Genomic DNA, 21,991 nt, shown 5'->3' with positions numbered 1-21,991 from the left:
GAGGGGTTTCCCATGGATCCAGCCCCTCAGTTCAGCTTGGTGGGGTGACCTTACACGGTGGTCTTTCCCCATTGAGCCTTTGCTGCGGCTGCCCCAAGCTTTAGTGCGTCCCTCAGCACGTAATCCTGGACCTTGGAATGTGCCAGTCTGCAACATTCGGTGGTGGACAACTCTTTGCGCTGGAAGACCAGCAAGTTTCGGGCAGACCAAAGGGCGTCTTTTACCGAATTGATAGTCCTCCAGCAGCAGTTGATGTTTGTCTCGGTATGCGTCCCTGGGAACAGCCCGTAGAGCACAGACTCCCGTGTTACAGAGCTGCTTGGGATGAACCTCGACAAAAACCACACCTCTTTCCACACCTGCTTTGCAAAGACACAGTCCAGGAGGAGGTGGGCGACCGTCTCTTCCCCACCACAGCCAACGCGGGGGCGCTGTGCGGAGGGGGCGAGACTTCGGGTGTGCATGAAGGATCTGACGGGGAGGGCCCTTCTCACCACCAGCCAAGCTACGTCTTGGTGCTTGTTTGAAAGTTCTGGTGATGAGGCTTTCCGCCAAATGACTTTGACGGTCTGCTCGGGGAACCATCCGACAGCATCCTCCGTCTCCTTTTCCCGTAGGGCCTTGAGGACATTCCGTGCAGACCACTGCCTGATGGACCGGTGGTCAAAGGTGTTTTCCCGCAGAAACAGCTCCACGAAGGATAGGTGGTACGGCACGGCCCAACTGCATGGAGCGTTCCGCGGCAATGTGGCCAAGCCCATCCTTCGCAACACCGGGGACAGATAGAACCTCAGCACTTAGTGACACTTGGAGTTTGCGTACTGGAGGTCTACACACAGCTTGATGCAGCCGCACACGAAGTTGGTCATCAGGATGAGGGCCACGTTGGGTACATTTTTCCCGCCCTTGTCCAGAGATTTGAACATCGTGTCCCCCCGGACCTGGTCCATTTTAGATCCCCAGATGAAGCGGAAAATGGCTCGGGTGACTGCCACAGCGCAGGAGTGGGGTATGGGCCAGACCTGTGCCACGTACAGCAACAACGTGAGCGCCTCGCACCTGATGACCAGGTTCTTACCCACAATGGAGAGAGATCGCTGCCCCCACATGCCCAACTTTTGTCGTACCTTGGCTACTCGCTCCTCCCAGGTTTTGGTGCACGCCCTGGCCCTTCCAAACCATATCCCCAGCACCTTCAGGTAACCTGTCCTGACGGTGAAGGGAACAAAGGATCGGTCAGCCCAGTTCCCAAAGAACATGGCCTCGCTCTTGCTGTGGTTAACTTTGGCTCCCGAGGCCAGTTCGAACTGGTCGCAGATGCTCATCAGTCTGCGCACGGACAGCGGATCCGAGCAGAAGACGGCGACGTCATCCATGTACAGGGAGGTTTTAACCTGAGTGCCTCCGCTGCCTGGGATTGTCACCCCCCTTATGCTCGCATCCTTCCTAATAGACACAGCAAAGGGTTCAATACAGCAAACAAACAAGACTGCGGAGAGAGGACAGCCCTGTCTGACTCCGGATTTGATCGGGAAACTTTCCGATTCCCACCCGTTGATTGAGACTGCGCTACTGATGTTTGTGTAGAGCAGTTAGATCCAATTGCAGATTCCCTCCCCAAACCCCATTTTGGAAAGCACGTCCATCATGTAGGTGTGCGATATACTGTCAAAAGCCTTCTCCTGGTCCAGGCTCCTGTCCCGTACGTAGGCGATCGTATCCCTGAGTAGCGCGAGACTATCAGAGATCTTCCTTCCGGGTGCAGTACAGGTCTGATCGGGGTGAATCACCAACTCCAGAGCAGATTTGACTCGACTGGCTATGACTTTGGACAGAATCTTGTAGTCAACATTAAGCAGTGAGATGGGCCGCCAATTTCTGATTTCTGCCCTCTCCCCCTTCTGCTTGTAAATGAGGGTGATGATGCCTTTCCTCATGGATTCTGCCATGCTGCCGGCCAGGAGCATACTCTCGTATACTTCCAGCACGTCCAGGCCGACCCAGTCCCACAGGGCCGAGTACAACTCGACCGGTAAGCCTTCGCTCCCGGGAGTTTTACTCGTCTCCAAGGACTCGACAGCCTTTGTCAGCTCGTCCAGAGTTAGCGGCTTGTTCAATCTCTCCCTCCAGCTGTCATCTAAGACCTCTGTGATAGATGACAGGAAGGACTGGGAGGCTCTGCTGTCTGTGGGCTTCGCGTCATACAGCCCAGCATAAAAGGATTTGCTGATCCTTAGTATGTCGGACTGCGAAGACGTTACCGAGCCATCTTCTTCCTTCAGGCTGCTGATAACAGAGCTCTCTCTGTGTACCTTTTGGAAGAAGTAACGCGAGCACGTCTCATCCTGCTCGATGGAGCGGACTCTGGACCGGAAAATGATCTTGGAGGCCTCCTTGGCAAAGAGCGAGGCCTGCTGGCTCTTCACCTCTTGGAGGTCCTCTTTGACCTCGACCCACATTGACTGCAACCGGAGTAGATTTTGCATAATTTTCTGGAGTCGGGACATTTCCCTCTGTCTCTCTCTCGCCCTCTGAACACCTTTGTGGATGAAGAACCTCTTGATGTTCTCCTTGATGTTCTCATTGATCGCTTCCCACCAGTGAACTGGAGACTCAAAGAGGGTTTCACGGTCCCCCAACCTTTGTAATCCCTTTTGAGTTCCTCAACGTTCTCTGGGGTCAGCAGTGTAGCGTTGAGCTTCCACGTCCCTCTGCCAACCCGCTGGTCGTCCTGTAAGTGACAGTCGGCCAGTAAGAGGCAGTGGTCGGAGAAAAACACCGGCTTGACGTCGGTGGATCTGACCGTGACAGCACGGGACACAAACAGGAAGTCAATCCTGGAACGGGCAGACCCGTCCGATCTTGACCATGTGTATCTGCGCTGCGCTCCGTCTGCAGGCTTGCTGAAGACGTCGTGCAGTTTGGCATCTTTAACTGTTTCCATTAGGAATCTGGACGTAGCGTCCAGTTTGCTGTCGTCACTGCCGGATCATCCAGCCGCATCGATGATGCAGTTGAATTCACCGCCTAGGATGACCAGCCTGGACGTCGCCAGCAGCAGTGGGAGCTGCTGGAAGATGGTCAGCCGCTAGCTGTGTTGTACCGGGGCGTACACGTTGATCAAACGGAGCGGAGCGTTGTTGTACATCACGTCTGCTACGAGGAGGCGACCGCCCATCATCTCCTTAACTTCGGCGATGGTGAAGTTACCTCCCCGCAGCAGAATACCCAGGCCGGAGGAATGGCAATCATTACCCCCCGACCAGATCGATGGCCCGTGGGACCACCATCGCGACCACTGCCTGTAGGTGCTGAGGTGAGGTATTCCACACTCCTGCAGAAACAGTAGGTCAGCTTTGACCTTGGCAAGGTAATCCAAGGTTGAAACACATCGCGTAGTAGATTTAATGCTACGCACATTAATGGAAGCAATTCTTACACCCATTTTTTTTTTTAAAGTTATTTGTTGCTTCCCATACCATTTGTCCTTGCTAGTCCCAGTCCTTCGGGTTGTTCCTGCATACCCATCGTGTGCGCAAGCAGTTTCGCGTTGGTTGGGCTCAGAAACACCTCCTGCTTTTTCATGCAGTATTTGTTCCGCTCGGGTGACATCGGGGGGGGGGGGTCTTGTAGGCAGAGAGGATTGGGTTGTCCTCAGCTGCTTCCATCCGTTCCTCCTCGAAACCATCACTGCTCCCGGCCTCCCGGAGCTGAGGTGCGCCAGACGTGTCTTTGCTCCTGGTGTCCCGGAGCTGAGATGCATTGGCCACATCGTTACGTGTGGCGCATTGGGGTTGGGGCACGCCGGGCCCATCACAGCTTCCAGTGCCCGGGGGCTGTGATGCTTTATCATCCATCTCGGAGTTCTGCCGCCTCTTTTGAAGGGGCTGTCGTTCCAGCATTCCCCCGTCCAGTGAAGAGGAGTTGTTGCAGTCTGATTCAGAAGATAGCCTCCTCTTACCACTGGTTTCAGTGGTGGCTTTGGGATGTTTTTTCTTTGTGGTTTTCCTCTGGACCACTTGCCACTGACCTGTTTGTCCATCTGCTGCCTCCTCCTCCATTGATACTGTCTGTGGAGGAGGGGTTTCCCGGCGCTGGGTAGGTGCCGGGTCGCTGGTTTCAGCTGCCTCCCCTTCCTTCTCCTTCTCAGGTTGAAGTTCCTCACTGCAGAGAAGGTTACTGGTCTCCTTTCGAACACCGGACGCCTTCGTCGAACCTTCTCCCAGCCTTTCCTCGGACCTTGCCGCCTGAGCATAACTGAGGCAGCGTTTGGGGCAGGTTTTGTAGAGATGGCTTGCCGCACCGCACAATTTGCAACACTTAGTCTGCTTACAGTCCTTGGTCTGATGGCCTTCCTCCTTGCAGTTCTTGCAAACAACCGTGCTGCAGTTGGCTGCCATGTGACCAGATTTGCCACAAGTGCGGCAAACTCTGGCCTGCCCAGTGTAGACCAAGAAGCCTCGACTTCCCCAGAGAGCGAAGCTGGAGGGAGGGTGGATGATGGCTCCTCTGGGATCAACCTTCAAGATCACCTTGACCTGCCGCTTGCTGGTCCAAATCCCAAAGGGGTCCTTGACATCAGTGCGACTGCCGGCCACCTCGACGTACCTGGCGAGAAAGGCGAGTACATCCACCACTGGAACATGGGGGTTGTAGAGGTGAATTGTCAGCACCCGGTCCCGTTGTGACGGAAGCGTGAAGAGCGGCTCCGCTGTGAGGATCGACAGTGGCGCCCGGTCCCCTTTCTCCTTGAACGCCTTCAGGAACTTGATGCTTCCCGCCACGTTTCGGAACGTCACGTCGAAGTATCCACTGCTGGGGAAATCCTGCAGGCAGAAGACGTCCGTCGCTTGAAATCCGCAGCTATCGAAGAGAATTTTCTTGATGAAGAAGGTGCGATCGACCGGTGCATCTCCTTCCTTGTCCTTCACGACCACCCGAACGGTGCTGCGCACTTTCTGGCCCGAAGCTCGAAAATTGGTTTTAGCCATTTTACTCAAAGCTTCCCCAGGATCAAAAGGCAATGATCATGATCTCTTCTCAATCAAATAAGCACTGATAAGAACAGATACTACACTTGATCTTAGCACACAAAATGCGGGACAAGTCCAACCCGGCCAATTACCGCCCCATCAGCCTACTCTCAACCATCAGTAAAGTGATGGTAGGCATCATCAACAGTGCCATCAAGCGGCACTTGCTTAACAATAACCTGCTCAGTGACGCTCAGTTCGGGTTCCGCCAGGGCCACTCAGCTCCTGACCTCATTACAGCCTTGGTTCAAACATGGACAAAGGAGCTGAACTCAAGCGCTGAGGTGAGAGTGACTGCCCTTGACATCAAAAAACATTTGACCGAGTATGGCATCAAGGAGCCCTAGCAAAACTGAGGTCAATGGGAATCAGGGGGAAAACCCTCCGCTGGCTGGGGTCATACCTAGCGCAAAGGAAGACTAAGAGGAAGAACAGGCAGGGAGATGTTGCGGAGCACCGCGGGACTGGTGGTCTGAAGTGCATTTGTTTCAATGCGAGAAGTATAACAAGTAACAGGGTGGCACAGTGCTGAGCACCGCAGCCTCACAGCTCCAGGGACCTGGGTTCGATTCTGGGTACTGCCTGTGTGTAGTTTGCAAGTTCTCCCTGTGTCTGTGTGGGTTTTCACCGGGTGCTCCGGTTTCCTCCCACATCCAAAAGACTTGCTGGTGATAGGTAAATTGGCCGTTGTAAATTGTCCCTAGTGTAGGGAGGTGATAGGGAATATGGGATTACTGTAGGGTTAGTATAAGTGGGTGGTTGTTGGTCAGCACAGACTCGGTGGGCCGAAGGGCCTGTTTCAGTGCTCTATCTGTAACTATAAATAAAATAAAAAGGTAAGGCAGATGAACTTAGAGCTTGGATTAGTACTTGGAACTATGATGTTGTTGCTATTACAGAGACTTGGCTGAGGGAAGGACAGGATTGGCAGCTAAATGTTCCAGGATTTAGAAGCTTCAGGCGGGATAGAGGGGGATGTAAAAGGGGTGGGGGAGTTGCATTACTGATTAAGGAGAATATCACAACTGTACTGCGGGAGGACACCTCGGAGGGGTCATGCAGCGAGGCAATATGGGTGGAGCTCAGGAATAGGAAAGGTGCAGTCACGATGATGGGGGTTTACTACAGGCCTCCCAAAAGCCAGCGGGAGGTAGAGGAGCAGATATGTAGACAGATTTTGGAAAGATGTAAAGGTAACAGGGTTGTAGTGGTGGGTGATTTTAACTTCCCCTATATTGACTGGGACTCACTTAGTGCTAGGGGCTTCGATGGGGCAGAATTTGTAAGGAGCATCCAGGAGGGCTTCCTGAAATAATACGTAGATAGTCCAACTAGGGATGGGGTCGTACTGGACCTGGTATTGGGGAATGAGCCCGGCCAGGTGGTCGAAGTTTCAGTAGGGGAGCATTTCGGGAAGAGACCATAATTCCATAAGTTTTAAGGTACTTGTGGATAAGGATAAGAGTAGTCCTCGGGTGAAGGTGCTAAACTGGGGGAAGGCTAATTATAACAATATTAGGCAAAAACTGAAGAATTTAGATTGGGGGTGGCTATTTGAGGGTAAATCAACATCTGACATGTGGGAGTCTTTCAAATGTCAGTTGATTAGAATCCAGGACCAGCATGTTCCTGTGAGGAAGGATAAGTTTGGCAAGTTTCGGGAACCTTGGATAACGCGGGATATTGTGAGCCTCGTCAAAAAGAAAAAGGAAGCATTCGTAAGGGCTGGAAGGCTAGGAACAGACGAATCCCTTGAGGAATATAAAGACAGTAGGAAGGAACTTAAGCAAGAAGTCAGGAGGGCTGAAAGGGGTTATGAGAAGTCATTGGCAAACAGGATTAAGGAAAATCCCAAGGCTTTTTATACGTATATAAAGAGCAAGAGGGTAACCAGGGAAAGGGTTGGCCCACTCAAAGACAGAGAAGGGAATCTATGTGTGGAGCCAGAGGAAATGGGCGAGGTACTAAATGAGTACTTTGCATTAGTATTCACCAAGGAGAAGGACCTGGTGGATGATGAGCCTAGGGAAGGGAGTGTATCGTCTCAGTCATCTCATTATCAAAAAGGAGGTGGTGTTGGGTGTCTTGTAAAGCATTAAGGTAGATAGGTCCCCAGGGCCTGATGGGATCTTCCCCAGAATACTGAGGGCGGCAAGGGAAGAAATTGGTGGGGCCTTGACAGAAATCTTTGCATCCTCATTGGCTCCAGGTGAGGTCCCAGAGGACTGAAGAATAGCCAATGTGGTTGTCTTGGTTAAGAAGGGTAGCAAGGATAATTCAGGAAATTATAGGCCGGTGAGCCTTACGTCAGTGGTAGTGAAATTATTGGAGAGAATTCATCGGGACAGGATTTACTCCCATTTGGAAACAAATGGACATATTAGCAAGAGGCAGCGTGGTTTTGTGAAGGGGAAGTCGTGTCTCACTAACTTGATTGAGTTTTTTGAGGAAGTGGCGAAGATGATTGATGAAGGAAGGGTAGTGGATGTTATCTATATGGACTTCAGTAAAGCCTTTGACAAGGTCCCGCATGGCAGACTGGTGCAAAAGGTGAAGTCACACGGGATCAGAGGGGAGCTGGCAAGATGGATACAGAACTGGCTCGGTCATAGATGACAGAGAGTAGCAGTGGAAGGGTGCTTTTCTGAATGGAGGGATGTGACTAGTGGTGTTCCGCAGGGATCAGTGCTGGGAACTTTGCTGTTTGTAGTATATATAAATGATTTGGAGGAAAATGTAGCTGGTCTGATTCGTAAGTTTGCGGACGACACAAAGGTTGGTGGAGTTGCGGGCAGTGATGAGGATTGTCAGAGGATACAGCAGGATATAGATCGGTTGGAGACTTGGGCGGAGAAATGGCAGATGGAGTTTAATCCTGACAAATGTGAGGTAATGCATTTTGGAAGATCTAATGCAGGTGGGAAGTATAGAGTAAATGGCAGAACCCTTAGGAGTATTGACAGGCAAAGAGATCTGGGCGTACAGGTGCACTGAAAGTGGCAACGCAGGTGGATAAGGTAGTCAAGAAGGCATACGGCATGCTTGCCTTCATCGGTCGGGGCATATAGTATAAAAATTGGCAAGTCATGCTGCAGCTGTCCAGAACTTTAGTTCGGCCACACTTGGAATATTGTGTGCAATTCTGGTCACCACACTACCAGAAGGACGTGGAGGCTTTGGAGAGGGTACAAAAGAGGTTTATCAGGATGTTGCCTGGTCTGGAGGGCATTAGCTGTGAGGAGAGGTTGGATAGACTCTGATTGTTTTCACTGGAACGACGGAGGTGGAGGGGCGACATGAAAGAGGTTTACAAAGTTATAAGCGGCATGGACAGAGTGGATAGTCAGAACCTTTTCCCCAGGGTGGAAGAGTCAGTTACCAGGGGACATAGGTTGAAGGTGCGAGGGGCAAAATTTAGAGGGGATGTGCGAGGCAAGTACTTTGCACAGAGGGTGGTGAGTGCCTGGAACCTGCTGCCGGGGGAGGTGGTGGAAGCAGGTACGATAGCGACGTTTAAGAGGCATCTTGACAAATACATGAATAGGATGGGAATAGAGGGAAGGTGTTAGTTTAGGCAGGCATCAAGATCGGCGCAGGCTTGGAGGGCCGAATGACCTGTGCCTGTGCGCTACTGTTCTTTGTTCTTTGTACCATCGCTGAATCCCCCACCATCAACATCCTCGGGGCTACCATTGACCAGAAACTGAACTGGAGTAGCCATATAAATACCGTGGCTACAAGAGCAGTTCAGAGGCTCGGTATCCTGAGGCGAGTAACTCACCTCCTGACTCCCCAAAGCCTGTCCACCATCTACAAGGCACAAGTCAGCAGTGTGATGGAATACTCTCCACTTGCCTGGATGGGTACAGCTCCAACAACACTCAAGAAGCTCGACACCATCCAGGACGAAGCAGCCCGCTTGATTGGCACCCCATCTACAAACATTCACTCCCTCCACCACCGACGTACAGTGGCAGCAGTGTGAACTGCAAGATGCACTGCAGCAATGCACCAAGGCTCCTTTGATAGCACCTTCCAAACCCGCGACCTCTACCAACTAGAAGGACAAGGGCAGCAAATACATGGGAACACCACCACCTGCAAGTTCCCCTCCAACTCACACACCATCCTGACTTTGAACTATATCGCCGTTCCTTCACTGTTGCTGGGTCAAAATCCTGGAACTCCCTTCCTAACAGCACTGTGGGTGTACCTACCCCAAATGGACTGCAGCAGTTCAAGAAAGCAGCTCACCACCACCTTCTCATGGGCAATTAGGGATGGACAATAAATGTTGGCCTGGCCAGCGTCGCCCACATCCCATGAATGAATAAAAAAAAGTCCCAAGGGCACGTGCTGGTGAGTATAGAAATCGGAGAATACACCAGATGAATGTGTGGCTGGAAGATGGTGCAGGAGGGAGGGCTTCAGATGTCTGGGGCATTGGGACAGTTTCTGGGGATGGTGGGACCTGCACAAACCAGACGGTCTACACCTGAACAGGACTGATGAATATCCTTGCAGGAAGGTTTGCTAGTCTTGCTGGGGATGGTTTAAACTAGTTTGACAGGGGAATGGGAATCTTTGGGCAGTTTCAGATAGGACAAATTCAGGGCAGGGAACAGGAGACAGTAAATTAGCGAGCGGCGCTGAAAGACAGAAGAGGAGATTAGAAAGTGTAGATATACAAAGGGACCTGAGTGCCCTCGTCAATAAGTCACTGAAAGCTAACATGCAGGTGCAGCAAGCAGTTAAGAAGGCTAATGGTATGTTAGCCTTTATCGCAAAAGGATTTGAGTACTGAAGTCTTACTTCAATTGTATAGAACCTTGGTCAGACCGCACCTGGAGTACCGTGTGCAGTTCTGGTCCCCTTACCTTAGGAAGGATATTATTGGCATAGAGGGAGTACAATGAATGTGCACCAGACTTGTTCCTGGGATGGCAGGACTGTCCTATAAAGAGAGATTTGGGGGAATCTGGGTTTGTATTCTCTAGAGTTTCAAAGAGAGGCGATCTCATTGAAGCCTACAAAATACTTAAAGGGATAGACAGGGTAGATGCAGCTAAAATGTTTAATCTGGTTGGGTAGTTTAGAACCAGGGGACACTATTTCAAAATAAGGGGGAAGCCACTTCTGACAGAGATGAGGAGAAAATTCTTTACTCAGAGGGTTGTGAATCCTTGGAATTCTCTACCCCAGAGGGCTGTGGAAGCTCAGTCATTGATTATGTTTAAACCAGAGATTGACAGACTTCTAAATACAAATGACATAAGGGGATATGAGGATAGTGTGGGTAAAAGGCACTGAAGTGGAAGATCAGCCATGATCATATTGAATGGCAGGGCAGACTGGATGGGCTGAATGGCCTACTCCTGCTCCTATGTTCCGAAGCAAAGGTTAAAAAGCGTGTAGCACAGGAATTTATTTAAATGCAAGGAGTATAGCAAATAAAGCTGATGAAATGAGGGCACAGATAGATACATGGTAATATGATATAAATGCTATAATGGAAACTTGGCTTAAAGAGGGGCAAATATGGCAGAACATCCCTGGATATAGTTTTCAGGTGGGATAGATGGGAGGATAAAAAAAAGGAGGGGGTGTAGCATGATTAGTTAAGGAATCAATAACAGCTGTGAGGAGGAATGATATGCTAAATGAATCAAATGAGGCCATATGGGTTGAGCTCAGAAATAAAAAAGGGGCAGCCACACTACTAGGAGTGTACTAGAGACCCCCAAATAGTGAGAGGGAGATAGAAGGACAAATATGTAGGCAAATTCCTGAGTGCAAAAACAATAAGGCAATAATAGTCCAGGATTTCAACTACCCTAATATCAACTGGATACAAACAATGTGAAGGGCACAGAGGGCACAAAATTCTTGAACCGCATTCAAGAGAACCTTTTTAGCCAGCACGTAACAAGCCCAATGAGAGGGACCGCAATGCTAGATTTAGTCTTTGGAAATGAAGTTGGGCAAGTGGATGAAGTAGCAGTGGGTGACCATTTTGAAGATAGTGACCATAATCGTTAGTTTTAGCATAATCATGGAAAACGACAAAGATGGAACAGGAGTAAAAGTTCTAAATTGGGGTAAGGCAAACTTTACGAAGCTGAGAGGTGATCTGGCAAAAGTAGACTGGATGCAGCTACTTGAAGGAAAATGAGCAGCAAACCAGTGGGAGGCATTCAAAAGCTAGATACTACAAGCACAGCATAGACATGTCCCCACAAAGAAAAAGAGTGGTACTGCCAAATCTAGAGCCCCCTGGTTATCTAGAAGCAGACAGGGTAAGATAAAGCAGAAAAAGAAAGCTTATGACAGTCACAAAAAACTTAATACTTTAGAAAGCCTAGAGGATTATAGAAAGGGCAGGGGTGAAGTAAAAAAGAATATTAGGAAAGCAAAGAGAGGACATGAAAAATTATGGGCAGGTAAAATCAAGAAAAACCCAAAGATCTTTTATCAGTACATTAAGAGCAACAGTATAACTAAGGAAAGGGTATGACCTACCAGAGATTTACAAGGGAACTTATGCATAGATGCAGAAGATGTGGGCAGGGTTCTTCATGAGGTTTTTTGTCTCAAGTCTTCACAAAGGGATTAGAGTAGTTCGGTGCTTGATGGCTGGCACGGACACGAAGGGCCTGTTTCTGTGCTGTATAACTCTATGTCTCTCTACGACAAAGGAGAGGGATGATGCAGACATTGTAGTAAAAGAGGAGTAGTGTGAGATATTAGATATGATAAGCATAATGAGAGAGGAAGTACGAGAGGGTCTGACAGCCTTGAAAGTGGATATATCACCAGGGCCAGATGGATTGCTTCCCAAGTTGTTAAAGGAAGACAGGGAGGAAATAATGGATGCTCTGAGGATCATCTTCAAATCCTCACTAGATCCAGGCGAGATACCAGAGGATTGGAGGTCTGAGAAGATTTTACAATTGTTTAAAAAGGGTCCGAGGGATAGGCCAAATAATTATAGGTCGGTCAGTCTGACCTCGGTGGTGGGCAAATTATTAGAATCAATTCTGAAAGATAGGATAAACTGCCACTTAGGGATAGTCAGCATGGATTTGTTAAGGGAAGGTCATGTCTTACTAACTTAATTGAAATTTTTGAGGAAGTAACGAAGAGGATTGATGAGGGTAGTGCAGTGGATGTTGGCTACATGGATTTTAGTAAGGCATCTGACGAAGTCCCACGTGGCAGGCTGGTCAGAAAAATAAAAGCCCATAGGATACAGGAGAATGTGACAAGTTGGATCCAAAATTGGCTCAGTGACAGAAAACAAAGGGTAGTGGTCGACGGATGTTTTTGCGAATGGAAGGCAGTTTCCAGTGGCCTTCCACAAGCCTCAGTGTTGGGTCCCTTGCCGTTTGTGGCATATATTAATGATCTGGACTTAAATGTGGGAAGCATGATGGGGAAATTTCCAGAGGGAGAGGCCAGATAATTATAGGCTGGTAAGTCTGACCTTGGTGGTGGGCAAATTGGCAATGTAGTTGATCGTGGAGAGGATAGCTGTAGACTCCAGAATGATATCAATGGTTTGGTTGAGTGGGCGGAAAAGTGGTAAAGGGAATTCAATCCGGAGAAGTGTGAGGAAATGCATTTGGGGAGGGCAAACAAAGCGAGGGAATATAAAATAAACGGGAGGATAGTAAGAGGGGTGGAAGAAGTGAGAGACCTTGGAGTGCATGCCCACAGGTCCCTGAAGGTGGCAGGACAGGGAAATAAAGTGAAGAAAGCATATGGAATGCTTTCCTTTATTGGCTGAGGTATAGAATACAAAAGCAGGGATGTAATGCTGGAACTGTAGAAAACGCTGGTTAGGCCACAACTGGAGTACTGCATCGAGTTCTGGGCACCACATTACAGGAAAAACATAATTGCTCTGGAGAGAGTATTGAGGAGTTTTACAAGAATGTTGCCAGGGCTTGAAAGTTGCAGCTATGAGGAAAGCTTGGATAGGCTAGGGTTGTTTTCCTTTGAACAGAGGGGGCTTAGGGGTGACTTAATTGAGGTGTACAAAATTATCAGGGGTCTAGATAGAGTAGACAGGAAGGACCTGTTTCCCCTAGCAGAGAGGTCAATTACCAGAGGGCACAGATTTAAGGTGATTGGTAGAAGGATTAGAGGGAACATGAGGAGAATGTTTTTCACCCAGAGGTGACTGGAATTCACTGCCCGGATGGGTGGTGGAGGCAGAAACCCTCAACTCATTTAAAAGGTACGTGGACCTGCACCTGCAAGGTTGCGGACCAGGTATTGGAAGTTGGGATAAGATTGGGCAGCTAGTTTTTTCAGCCAGTGCAGACATGATGGGCTGAATGGTCTCTTTCTGTGCCATAACTTTTCTATGGCTCTATGGTTCATAAATGAGAACCCAAGTTATCTACAGAGGTTAGCACAGATGGTTTTCCTTATAAACCCATGTGAAATAAATTCTTAAAAAGTTACAAGTTCTCTCTGACACTTATAGAATAATTTCAGACTAGGACTGCTCTATACCAATCACCAAAAACACAGAATTCTGTGAGAAAGGAAAATTTCTTTTGCTATCGTTTTCAGTCAACAATTAAGTTTATTTTAATGTCCATCCAGAATAAAAGGCTGCACAAAAATCAGCATATCTGAATCCTTAAACCCACATGTATTGCCTTCAATACGAGTTTAATGAGCAACACAAATCTTCAAAAACATCAGTCGAACTAATGGATTCAGTAACCAAAATCAGTGATAGTACAAAGTTCAGGCAAATGTAAGCATTGTCTAAGGTTCTCGCCAACATCAAAGTGTCTTCATCTGTGATCTCACCAGCAATAGACATGGAAAACTCAAATCTTATGTATTTTGAACAGCAGTCGACAAGTGCTTTCAGTTCCAGCTTGCTGTCTAATGTTGCACATTACCAGTTCACCAAGTACGACAAAATATGAAATTCGCGATGGTGACAAGTTATCACAGTATATTTTCAATTTATTTCTAACACACCAAATACTGAGAGCCACCGCTTAACTATATGTGTTTATACTAACTAAAAGCAAACAAATGCATATAATGCTGCAGCTAGAGTACCCAACCACCCTAAACATAATAAAGAAGACTGGGTGAGCAAAGGTCCTGTTGGATGTTATTAAGACATATACAATTTAACATTTAGTTGATTTGGCCAGCATCATTGCAAACCCCAGTGCAAAGACAGATATCTAACAATAACAATAGCCGTGAATGGTGGTGGACAATTAAACAATTAACTGGGTAAGGTGGCTCCACAAATATCCCCATCCTCAGTGATGGGGGAGACCAGCACATCAGTGGAAAAGATAAGGCTGAAGCATTTACAACAATACTCAGCCAGAAGTGTCAAGTTAATCCATCTCTGCCTCCTCCTGAAGTCCCCAGCATCACATTTGGGGCGGCACAGTGGTGCAGTGGTGAGCACCGCAGCCTCACAGCTCCAGCGACCCGTGTTCAATTCTGGGTACTGCCTGTGTGGAGTTTTCAAGTTCTCCCTGTGTCTGCGTGGGTTTTCTCCCAGTGCTCCAGTTTCCTCCCACAAGCCAAAAGACTTGCAGATTGGTAGGTAAATTGGCCATTATAAATTGCCCCGAGTATAGGTATGTGGTAGGGAAATATAGGGACAGGTGGGGATGTGGTAGGAATATGGGATTAGTGTAGGATTAGTATAAATGGGTGGTTGATGGTCGGCACAGACTCGGTGGGCCGAAGGGCCTGTTTCAGTGCTGTACCTCTAAAAAAAAAACTAATCACAGATGCCAGACTTCAGCCAATTCGATTCGCTCCGAGTGACATCAAGAAACGACTGAAGGCATTGGATACTGCAAAGGCTATGGGCCCTGACAACATTCCGGCATTAGTACTGAAGACCTGTGCTCCAGAACTTGCTGCGCCCCTAGCCAAGCTGTTCCAGTACAGCTACAACACTGGCATCTACCCTGCAAATGTGGAAAATTGCCCAGGCATGTCCTGTACACAAAAAGCAGGGCACGTCCAACCCGGCCAATTACCGCCCCATCAGTCAACACTCAATCATTAGTAAAGCAATCGAAGATGTCATCGACAGTGCTATCAAGCGGCACTTGCACAGCAATAGCCTGCTCTGTGACGCTCAGTTTGCGTTCTGCCAAGGCCCCTTAGCTCCTGACCTCATTACAGCCTGGGTTCAAACAAGGACAAAAGAGCTGAACTCAAGAGTTGAGCTGAGAGTGACTGCCCTTGACATCAAGACAGCATTTGACCGAATATGGCATCAAGGAACCCCAGCAAAACTGAAGTCAATGGGAATTAGGGGGAAACTCTCTGCTGGTTGGAGTCATAACTAGCGCAAAGGAAGATGGTTATGGTTGTTGGAGGTCAATCATCTGAGCTCCAGGACATCACTGCAGGAGTTCCTCAGGGTAGTGTCCTAGGCCGAAACATCTTCAGCTGCTTCATCAATGACCTTCCTTCTATCTTGAGGTCAGAAGTAGGGATGTTTGCTGATGATTGCACAATGTTCAGCACCATTCGTGACTCATCAGACACTGAAGGAGGCCATGTAGAAATGCAGCAAGACCTGGACAATATCCAGGCATGGGCTGATAAGTGGCAAGTAACATTCGCGCCACACAAATGCCAGGCAATAACCATCTCCAACAAGAGGGAATCTAACCATCTCCCCATGACATTCAATAGTATTACGATCGCTGAATCCCCCACTATCAACATCCTGGGGGTTACCATTAACAAGAAACTGAACTGGAGTAGCCATATAAATACCGCGGCTACAAGAGCAAGTCAAAGGTTAGGAATCCCGTGGCGAGTAACTCACCTCCTGACTGCTCAAAGCCTGTCCACCATCTACAAGGCACAAGTCAGGAGTGTGATCGAATACTCTCCCCCTGCCTGGATGGGTGCAGCTCCAACAACACTCAAGAAACTCGACACCATCCAGGACAAAGCAGCCCGCTTGATTGACACGCCATCCATAAACATTCACTCTCTACACCAGTGTGTACTGCAACAATGCACGAAAGCTCCTTAGACAGCACCTTCCAAACCAGCGACCTCTACCAACTAGAAGGACAAGGGCAGCAAATGCATGGGAACACCACCACCTGCAAGTTCCCCTCCAAGTCACACACCATCCTGACTTGGAACTACATCACCGTTCCTTCACTGACGCTGGGTCAAATTCCTGGAACTCCCTTCCCATTGGCACTGTGGGTGTACCTACACCACATGGACTGCAGCAGTTCAAGAAGGCAGCTCACCACCACCTTCTCAAGGGCAATTCAGGATGGGCAATAAATGCTGGCCTAGCCTACGACACTCACATCCCCATGAATGAATAAAAAAAACATACCATCCAGTATCAAAATAACAGTCCTGATTTGCAATAAATTTATTCACATTGAAAAAGGCCTCTTTTTCAAGAGAAAAAAACCCCACAAATTTCAATTGAAAGCAATTGAGTAGGTCAATAACTTGACATCAATGATGCAGTTTAGTACCTACAAAATAGTTATAAGAATTCAGCTACTTTAAATAATTACACACAGCAAAACCAAAGAATACTCCTCTAACCGCTCCATTCTGCAGACTAATTTGTCAGATGTTACAATGCAAATATTAAAGAAACTGGTGCACTCATATGAACTGACCTTATCAGTATACTGCTGTTATGACCGAGGCAGGAGTAAGGCACTGTTAATTCAGTCCCGTTACTCCACAGGTCACAGCATATTATTCAAATTTCCCACCTCCCAGAAATCAGCCAAATTAAACACTTTATTAACCAGCAGAATAAAATACACCAAACCAAGTAGCTTTAAACAACAAATTAACTATTCATTACTAAACCAAATCTTAAACAGTACTGAGATAAATCTATGTCTGAAAAGACTTTATAACCTCCTATTCCTCCTAACCCTAATGCGCACACACATACATTCAAAAACCAACAGTTAACCGCTACTAAAATGATGTTTTAAATTAGAGCGGTTTCTTAGTAATAGTAAAACGACTGCGTTGAAAGTCTTGGTGGGTTACGTTCCTGGTTTGGTGTGATGTCCCAGAGTCAAATAGTCAGATGCCACTCAAAGTCTCCAGGCGAGTTTGATGAACAGTCTGTAATGATAGACATTCACCGCACTTCGGCTGCAGCAGGCATCATGCAGATCTTTCAACGAGTATAACAACAGGTGGATTTAGATTTAACTTAGCAGTCTCTCAGGAGAATCTTTACTGAGTTTCCAGAACTCCCAGAAACACAAAAGACAACAGAAAGTCACTCCAGAGGCAGCGACTTCTTAGAGACAGGAGTAAAAAGGAATTTGCTACCTCCAATAATGCAAAGATTCCTTTCCCAGGGTCTTTTCCTCTTTAGGTGAAACACAGCCTGTAGGCCAATGTAGATTTTCTGCTGAAGGAGGCACAAATTCATCCTTCAAGGAAAGCACACTTTGCTAGATCAAACCAGTTCTAGCCAGTCTTTACACACAGTCAAACTGATACAATGCGGCATGTGATCTCTTGCTTGCTGTTGCCTAGGAAACAGGTTTGCAGCTCGCACACTGTTTCCAGAGAATATAAAAACTGCTCTCAATCTTAAAGGCACACAGAATCCCTTTAGTTTTAAAAGAGAGAAAAAAAAACATTTCCATGACAACTTCCTTAAGTGGTCATGATTGTAATCTGACCAAAAATTATTCAAAAATGATCTGCTAGCAACTGATAATTTTTGTAAAGGACACATACAAAAGTTATAGCAAGATTTCTTGAAATGTTATTTTGCTGTTGTAACAACAGACAACAGTGAAACTGTTAGCGTTCGCCACAGTTACTGTGAAACTGACAGCAACTGCTGGCATCCACACATGTGCAGTTAAACATGGAATTGCAGCAGTTGCCATCAGACATTCCCTGCTTCTCCACAGGATGCGCAGAAGTCCCCGCAGAGAGCAATCTTTGGAAATCACTGAACTGACAAGAACTTCCACTTTTATGCTGTAATATTACTGTAAAATCTCTTAAAAGGTTACACTTTGTTGTGGAAGTGTAACTGGGTTCTTAACAACATCCTAAGTCATAACTGAAGAACCTCTCAAGCCCTGGAAAACTAATCTTGTATCTGTGTAAATGTCAAATTTTTCCGGTTATGCTAAAAAAATTCCACAGTTTAAAATAATAAAATTAATCAAGTTCATATATATTTCAGCTTCTACTAGGTATGTCTCAATATTTATTTCACTCACTGTAAAATTTACAACAAGTGAAGGATTGCCAGGGCATTTTACTTTCTGGGCTGCTGTCTTGAAAATTCTTCAATGTGATTGGCTGCTACCCTGTTTGATGACATCACTGTTGCTGGATACTTGGAAATCCCCCTGACTTGGTGCCAGATTCAAATTAACATTGGGAAGGGTGAAATACATGCCTCAGAGATCACTAAATCTTTGCTGGCAGCTTTCTTAGAGGTCAGCTACGAGTGTCATTGCTTTGCCGCTGACAGCAAAATCTGAGCCATTGTTTCCTTATAGTCTAATCACTATTTAGGTTTTCAGGATTTTATGAACCAAATATAATGCAATGAGAAATCCACAGAAGATTCATCCATTTATTTTTAAATACAAAGGTATGCTTTCTCATTTCACAAAATGAACCACAGCCATTCTTTGTGTCTTAAACATTTGTTCTTAATAGTCAATACATTGCAATTACCTCAAAAGTCACCACGTACAGCAAATTTTGAACCTTTCAAACCAACCTCACCTTCTCCGGATGTTCTTTTTCGAAAATGGAGTGTTAAACAGTAAATTGCAAACAATCTCATACACAAAGACAATACAAAACCTTCTTCATTATAACCACCTCAACACGTCATGCACTTTTCAACTGAAATCTCAAATAAGTACACTCTTTAATCAGGACATGAAGACTAGGTTGTGCCAAGAGAAAACTTATTTACCTGTTTTCTGAAGGTAAGAGTGAAAGTAATGCCAAAGCAGAAAGTTTCCGTCTCTCTGGTTGTGTAATGTTATCCATTCGGTCAACCCACATCTCGATTATACCACCAAGTAGCTGATCCATCTAGAAAGAAAGAAAGGTCTGTGGACTTCTTGTTCAATTTACAACTAAATGGTATTATATTAAGGAGAAATTAAGGTTTTTTAAAATCCTTAAGCTTAATATTGCAGTATCACATGATGCAAGAGAACGTGGACACGATGCACAAACATTACTGCACAACTACAACTGGAAGAAACATTTAAATCAAAATGAGACTGAAGAGCTAAAGCAATGCTTTCAGGCAATTCAATTGTAATCAGCAGACACACAACACTTCTTTAATAATTAAGATGGAACATACAACATTTCTCAAGCTGTCAAATACAGTTACCAGATTCTACATTGCAGCACAGGGATACATTAGGATAGGAGATCCAAGCTGAATTCACTTGCCAAAAGGGATATCGTCATTGATCCTTTTTGATTTTAATACTAACTGAAGGATAAGCAAATTCCCACAAGGCTGATAAGATGCCTTCGTAGCAGCCTGATTTTTTTTTTACTTCTTTCAACAAAAACCAAGTACAAATCGACTGATGGATTGGAGTTTATTAAAAGGCTTAGTTGCATCTTAATGTTGTATGTCCCACTTTTATTGCGAAAGGAGACAGTATTCAAATAGTCCATAATCTGGCATCTGAAAACAATTTGTCGGTGATGTATGTGCATTGAATTGGAAACTGGGATAAACAAAAACTCAGCAAATAAGTTTACATTGATTTTAACCATGAACTGAGTGCAATTTATCTGACACGTAGATTTCTTGTCAAACAGCTCCCACAATGCACCTGTCCTGCTGCAAATTAACTGATATGATTACCTGACAGAATGTGGTATTTATTTAAATTTTTAAACAAAGTATCCAATTAATAATTTCTTACTTCTCTTTATGATCATGCCATACGTTTCTGATCCCTTTAACATTATCAATATTTTTTTCAGAATGATACTTCGCCTTTCTGAAGAGGCACCCTCTGTATTGCAGGAATAATAGAACAGCAAGCACACTGTTTTCAGTATGACATCATATGTGATATGAAGATTTTAAGATGTAATGTGTATCACCACATTGTATTGTTCAGCAAAAAGAAACTAAAGGATTTGCCAGCATTATTCAATAAAGTGATAGTCCTTTTAAAAAGCAATCTCCCTTTCTCTATGATACTATTTGCCTCCAACTTACCTCACCCCACCCTCTCCCTCACACACCTTTAACAACTCTAGGCTTAACTTCTTTAAACACTCTTGCCAAGGCTCTCTGAATCCATCCCTATGTTTACTTCAACTTTTCCCAATATTATTGTGGGCCACAGTTAATGGCTGTATTGCAATGAATGATCTGAAGTGTTTTTGAAAAACAATATTTCAATTCACAGCTTAATCTTTTCAAATTCTTCTACTCTAGACAAATATACACCAGCACACATATACCAGCATACATATACACTACATAGATTTTCACTGGTGAAATACTCAAATTTCCAATTCTCCACAGTGCAATTATTACCATCACTTTTATAGCAAAAACAAATTTGTAAACTATCCTACGAGACTGTTTTTTAATATTTGTGAAATGTGTTGGGAAATTGTACACATTGGCCTGGATTTTATCCCGACGATGGGGGTCCTGGTGGTGGGACGAAAGTCAGGGGAGAATACCCCACCTCAGCCCTCCATCGGACCCCCATTGCCAATTAACTGCTCACCATCGGGGACACCGTCCCTTGAAAGGACAAGCTCCTACCTCCAGAGCTGCCAGCCTTCCCACTCTGGACAAAATGGAAGGGGGCCAGGACAATGCCATGCCTGGCCATTTTGTGTACCCATTACCATCTCCAAAGGCAGGATAAAATCCTGCCAATTGTCTCCACTAGAAAACAGCAATGCACACTTTTAAAATTTCTAACCGTGACTTAGCCTCACGAACAGATAATATTCAGAGCCTTTTAGTTTTTTTCCAGTAAGTGCAATCAGGCATGAGTAGCTACAAGATGGTAGTCACAAAGCATTTGCAACTGTATTGGAGTAACCTTATCTATAGATCAGGCTATATTTGATAATCCTGCAGCACAAACCCCGATTGCAAAATCAGTGTTCAGAAAAAAACTGCACAAGGACTTACGAGGCGATTAGAGAGCAATCTCCATTAATTCAATCTTGTCCAAAATGCTCTGATAAGGTATCACTGCCACATTTTACTATTGAAAGAACAAATGCAGTTTTGGGAACTTGCTAAGAATGGCTTCAAAGACTGGCCACATGGGCCAGTGGCTACAAAAGCCAGTACTAGCCAATAGCATCAGCAAAGGAGTGGCAGTTGGGAAATAATTGTACGGATCAATGTAAATTATTTAAGTTTACTTACTATTTATTATTCAAAATGCAATTCAAAAGCAATGTACTGTTTAAAGATTAGCATTCATATGCAGATTCTCGACTATTTTTAAGCAAAATGAGAAGATTATTTTAATAATTTGTTACTGTACGAATTGTACGTGTCTATAAACAAACTGGAAAAATTTCAGAAACAAGTAAATTTCTATTATATTCTACTGGTATGTTAAGAGTCTCCTGAGGAGAGTGTCACAAGATAAGCACACTACTTCCACTGCTTCCCTTCCAGTTCAAGATACTAGATCGGAGTATCATCTGGTCTTGCATCCTGTACATCGAACTGGTATGTCATTCTGATATATTATCTGATGAGACTAAAATAATGATATTTTGTAAATAAATTACCATGAGCTGAACTGGTTTTAAGCAAAATCATTTGTATGCATTTCAAAAACATAACACCAATTAAGGTACCCAACATGGATTTGTTCATCGAAATTGAAGATGGCTTACATTCAGTGCCACAGAGAGAACATAGATGT

General features: G+C 45.8%; 1 protein-coding gene across 4 annotated transcripts in view; it reads right to left on the bottom strand.

The window, feature by feature from the left end:
• ipo11 (importin 11) overlaps nt 1–21,991 on the bottom strand; it is an 837,351-nt gene that overhangs the window by 311,451 nt on the left and 503,909 nt on the right. For all 4 annotated transcript variants that reach the window (XM_068034109.1, XM_068034083.1, XM_068034101.1 and 1 more), the window contains one exon: nt 19,015–19,136. In XM_068034109.1, coding sequence (XP_067890210.1) covers nt 19,015–19,136 — 122 coding nt within the window. The remainder of the gene's footprint in view (nt 1–19,014; nt 19,137–21,991) is intronic.

This window comes from Heterodontus francisci, chromosome 1, assembly GCF_036365525.1.
Source record: "Heterodontus francisci isolate sHetFra1 chromosome 1, sHetFra1.hap1, whole genome shotgun sequence".
In the NCBI taxonomy this organism is placed as follows: domain Eukaryota; kingdom Metazoa; phylum Chordata; class Chondrichthyes; order Heterodontiformes; family Heterodontidae; genus Heterodontus; species Heterodontus francisci.
This window is presented reverse-complemented; position numbering and strand designations above follow the sequence as displayed.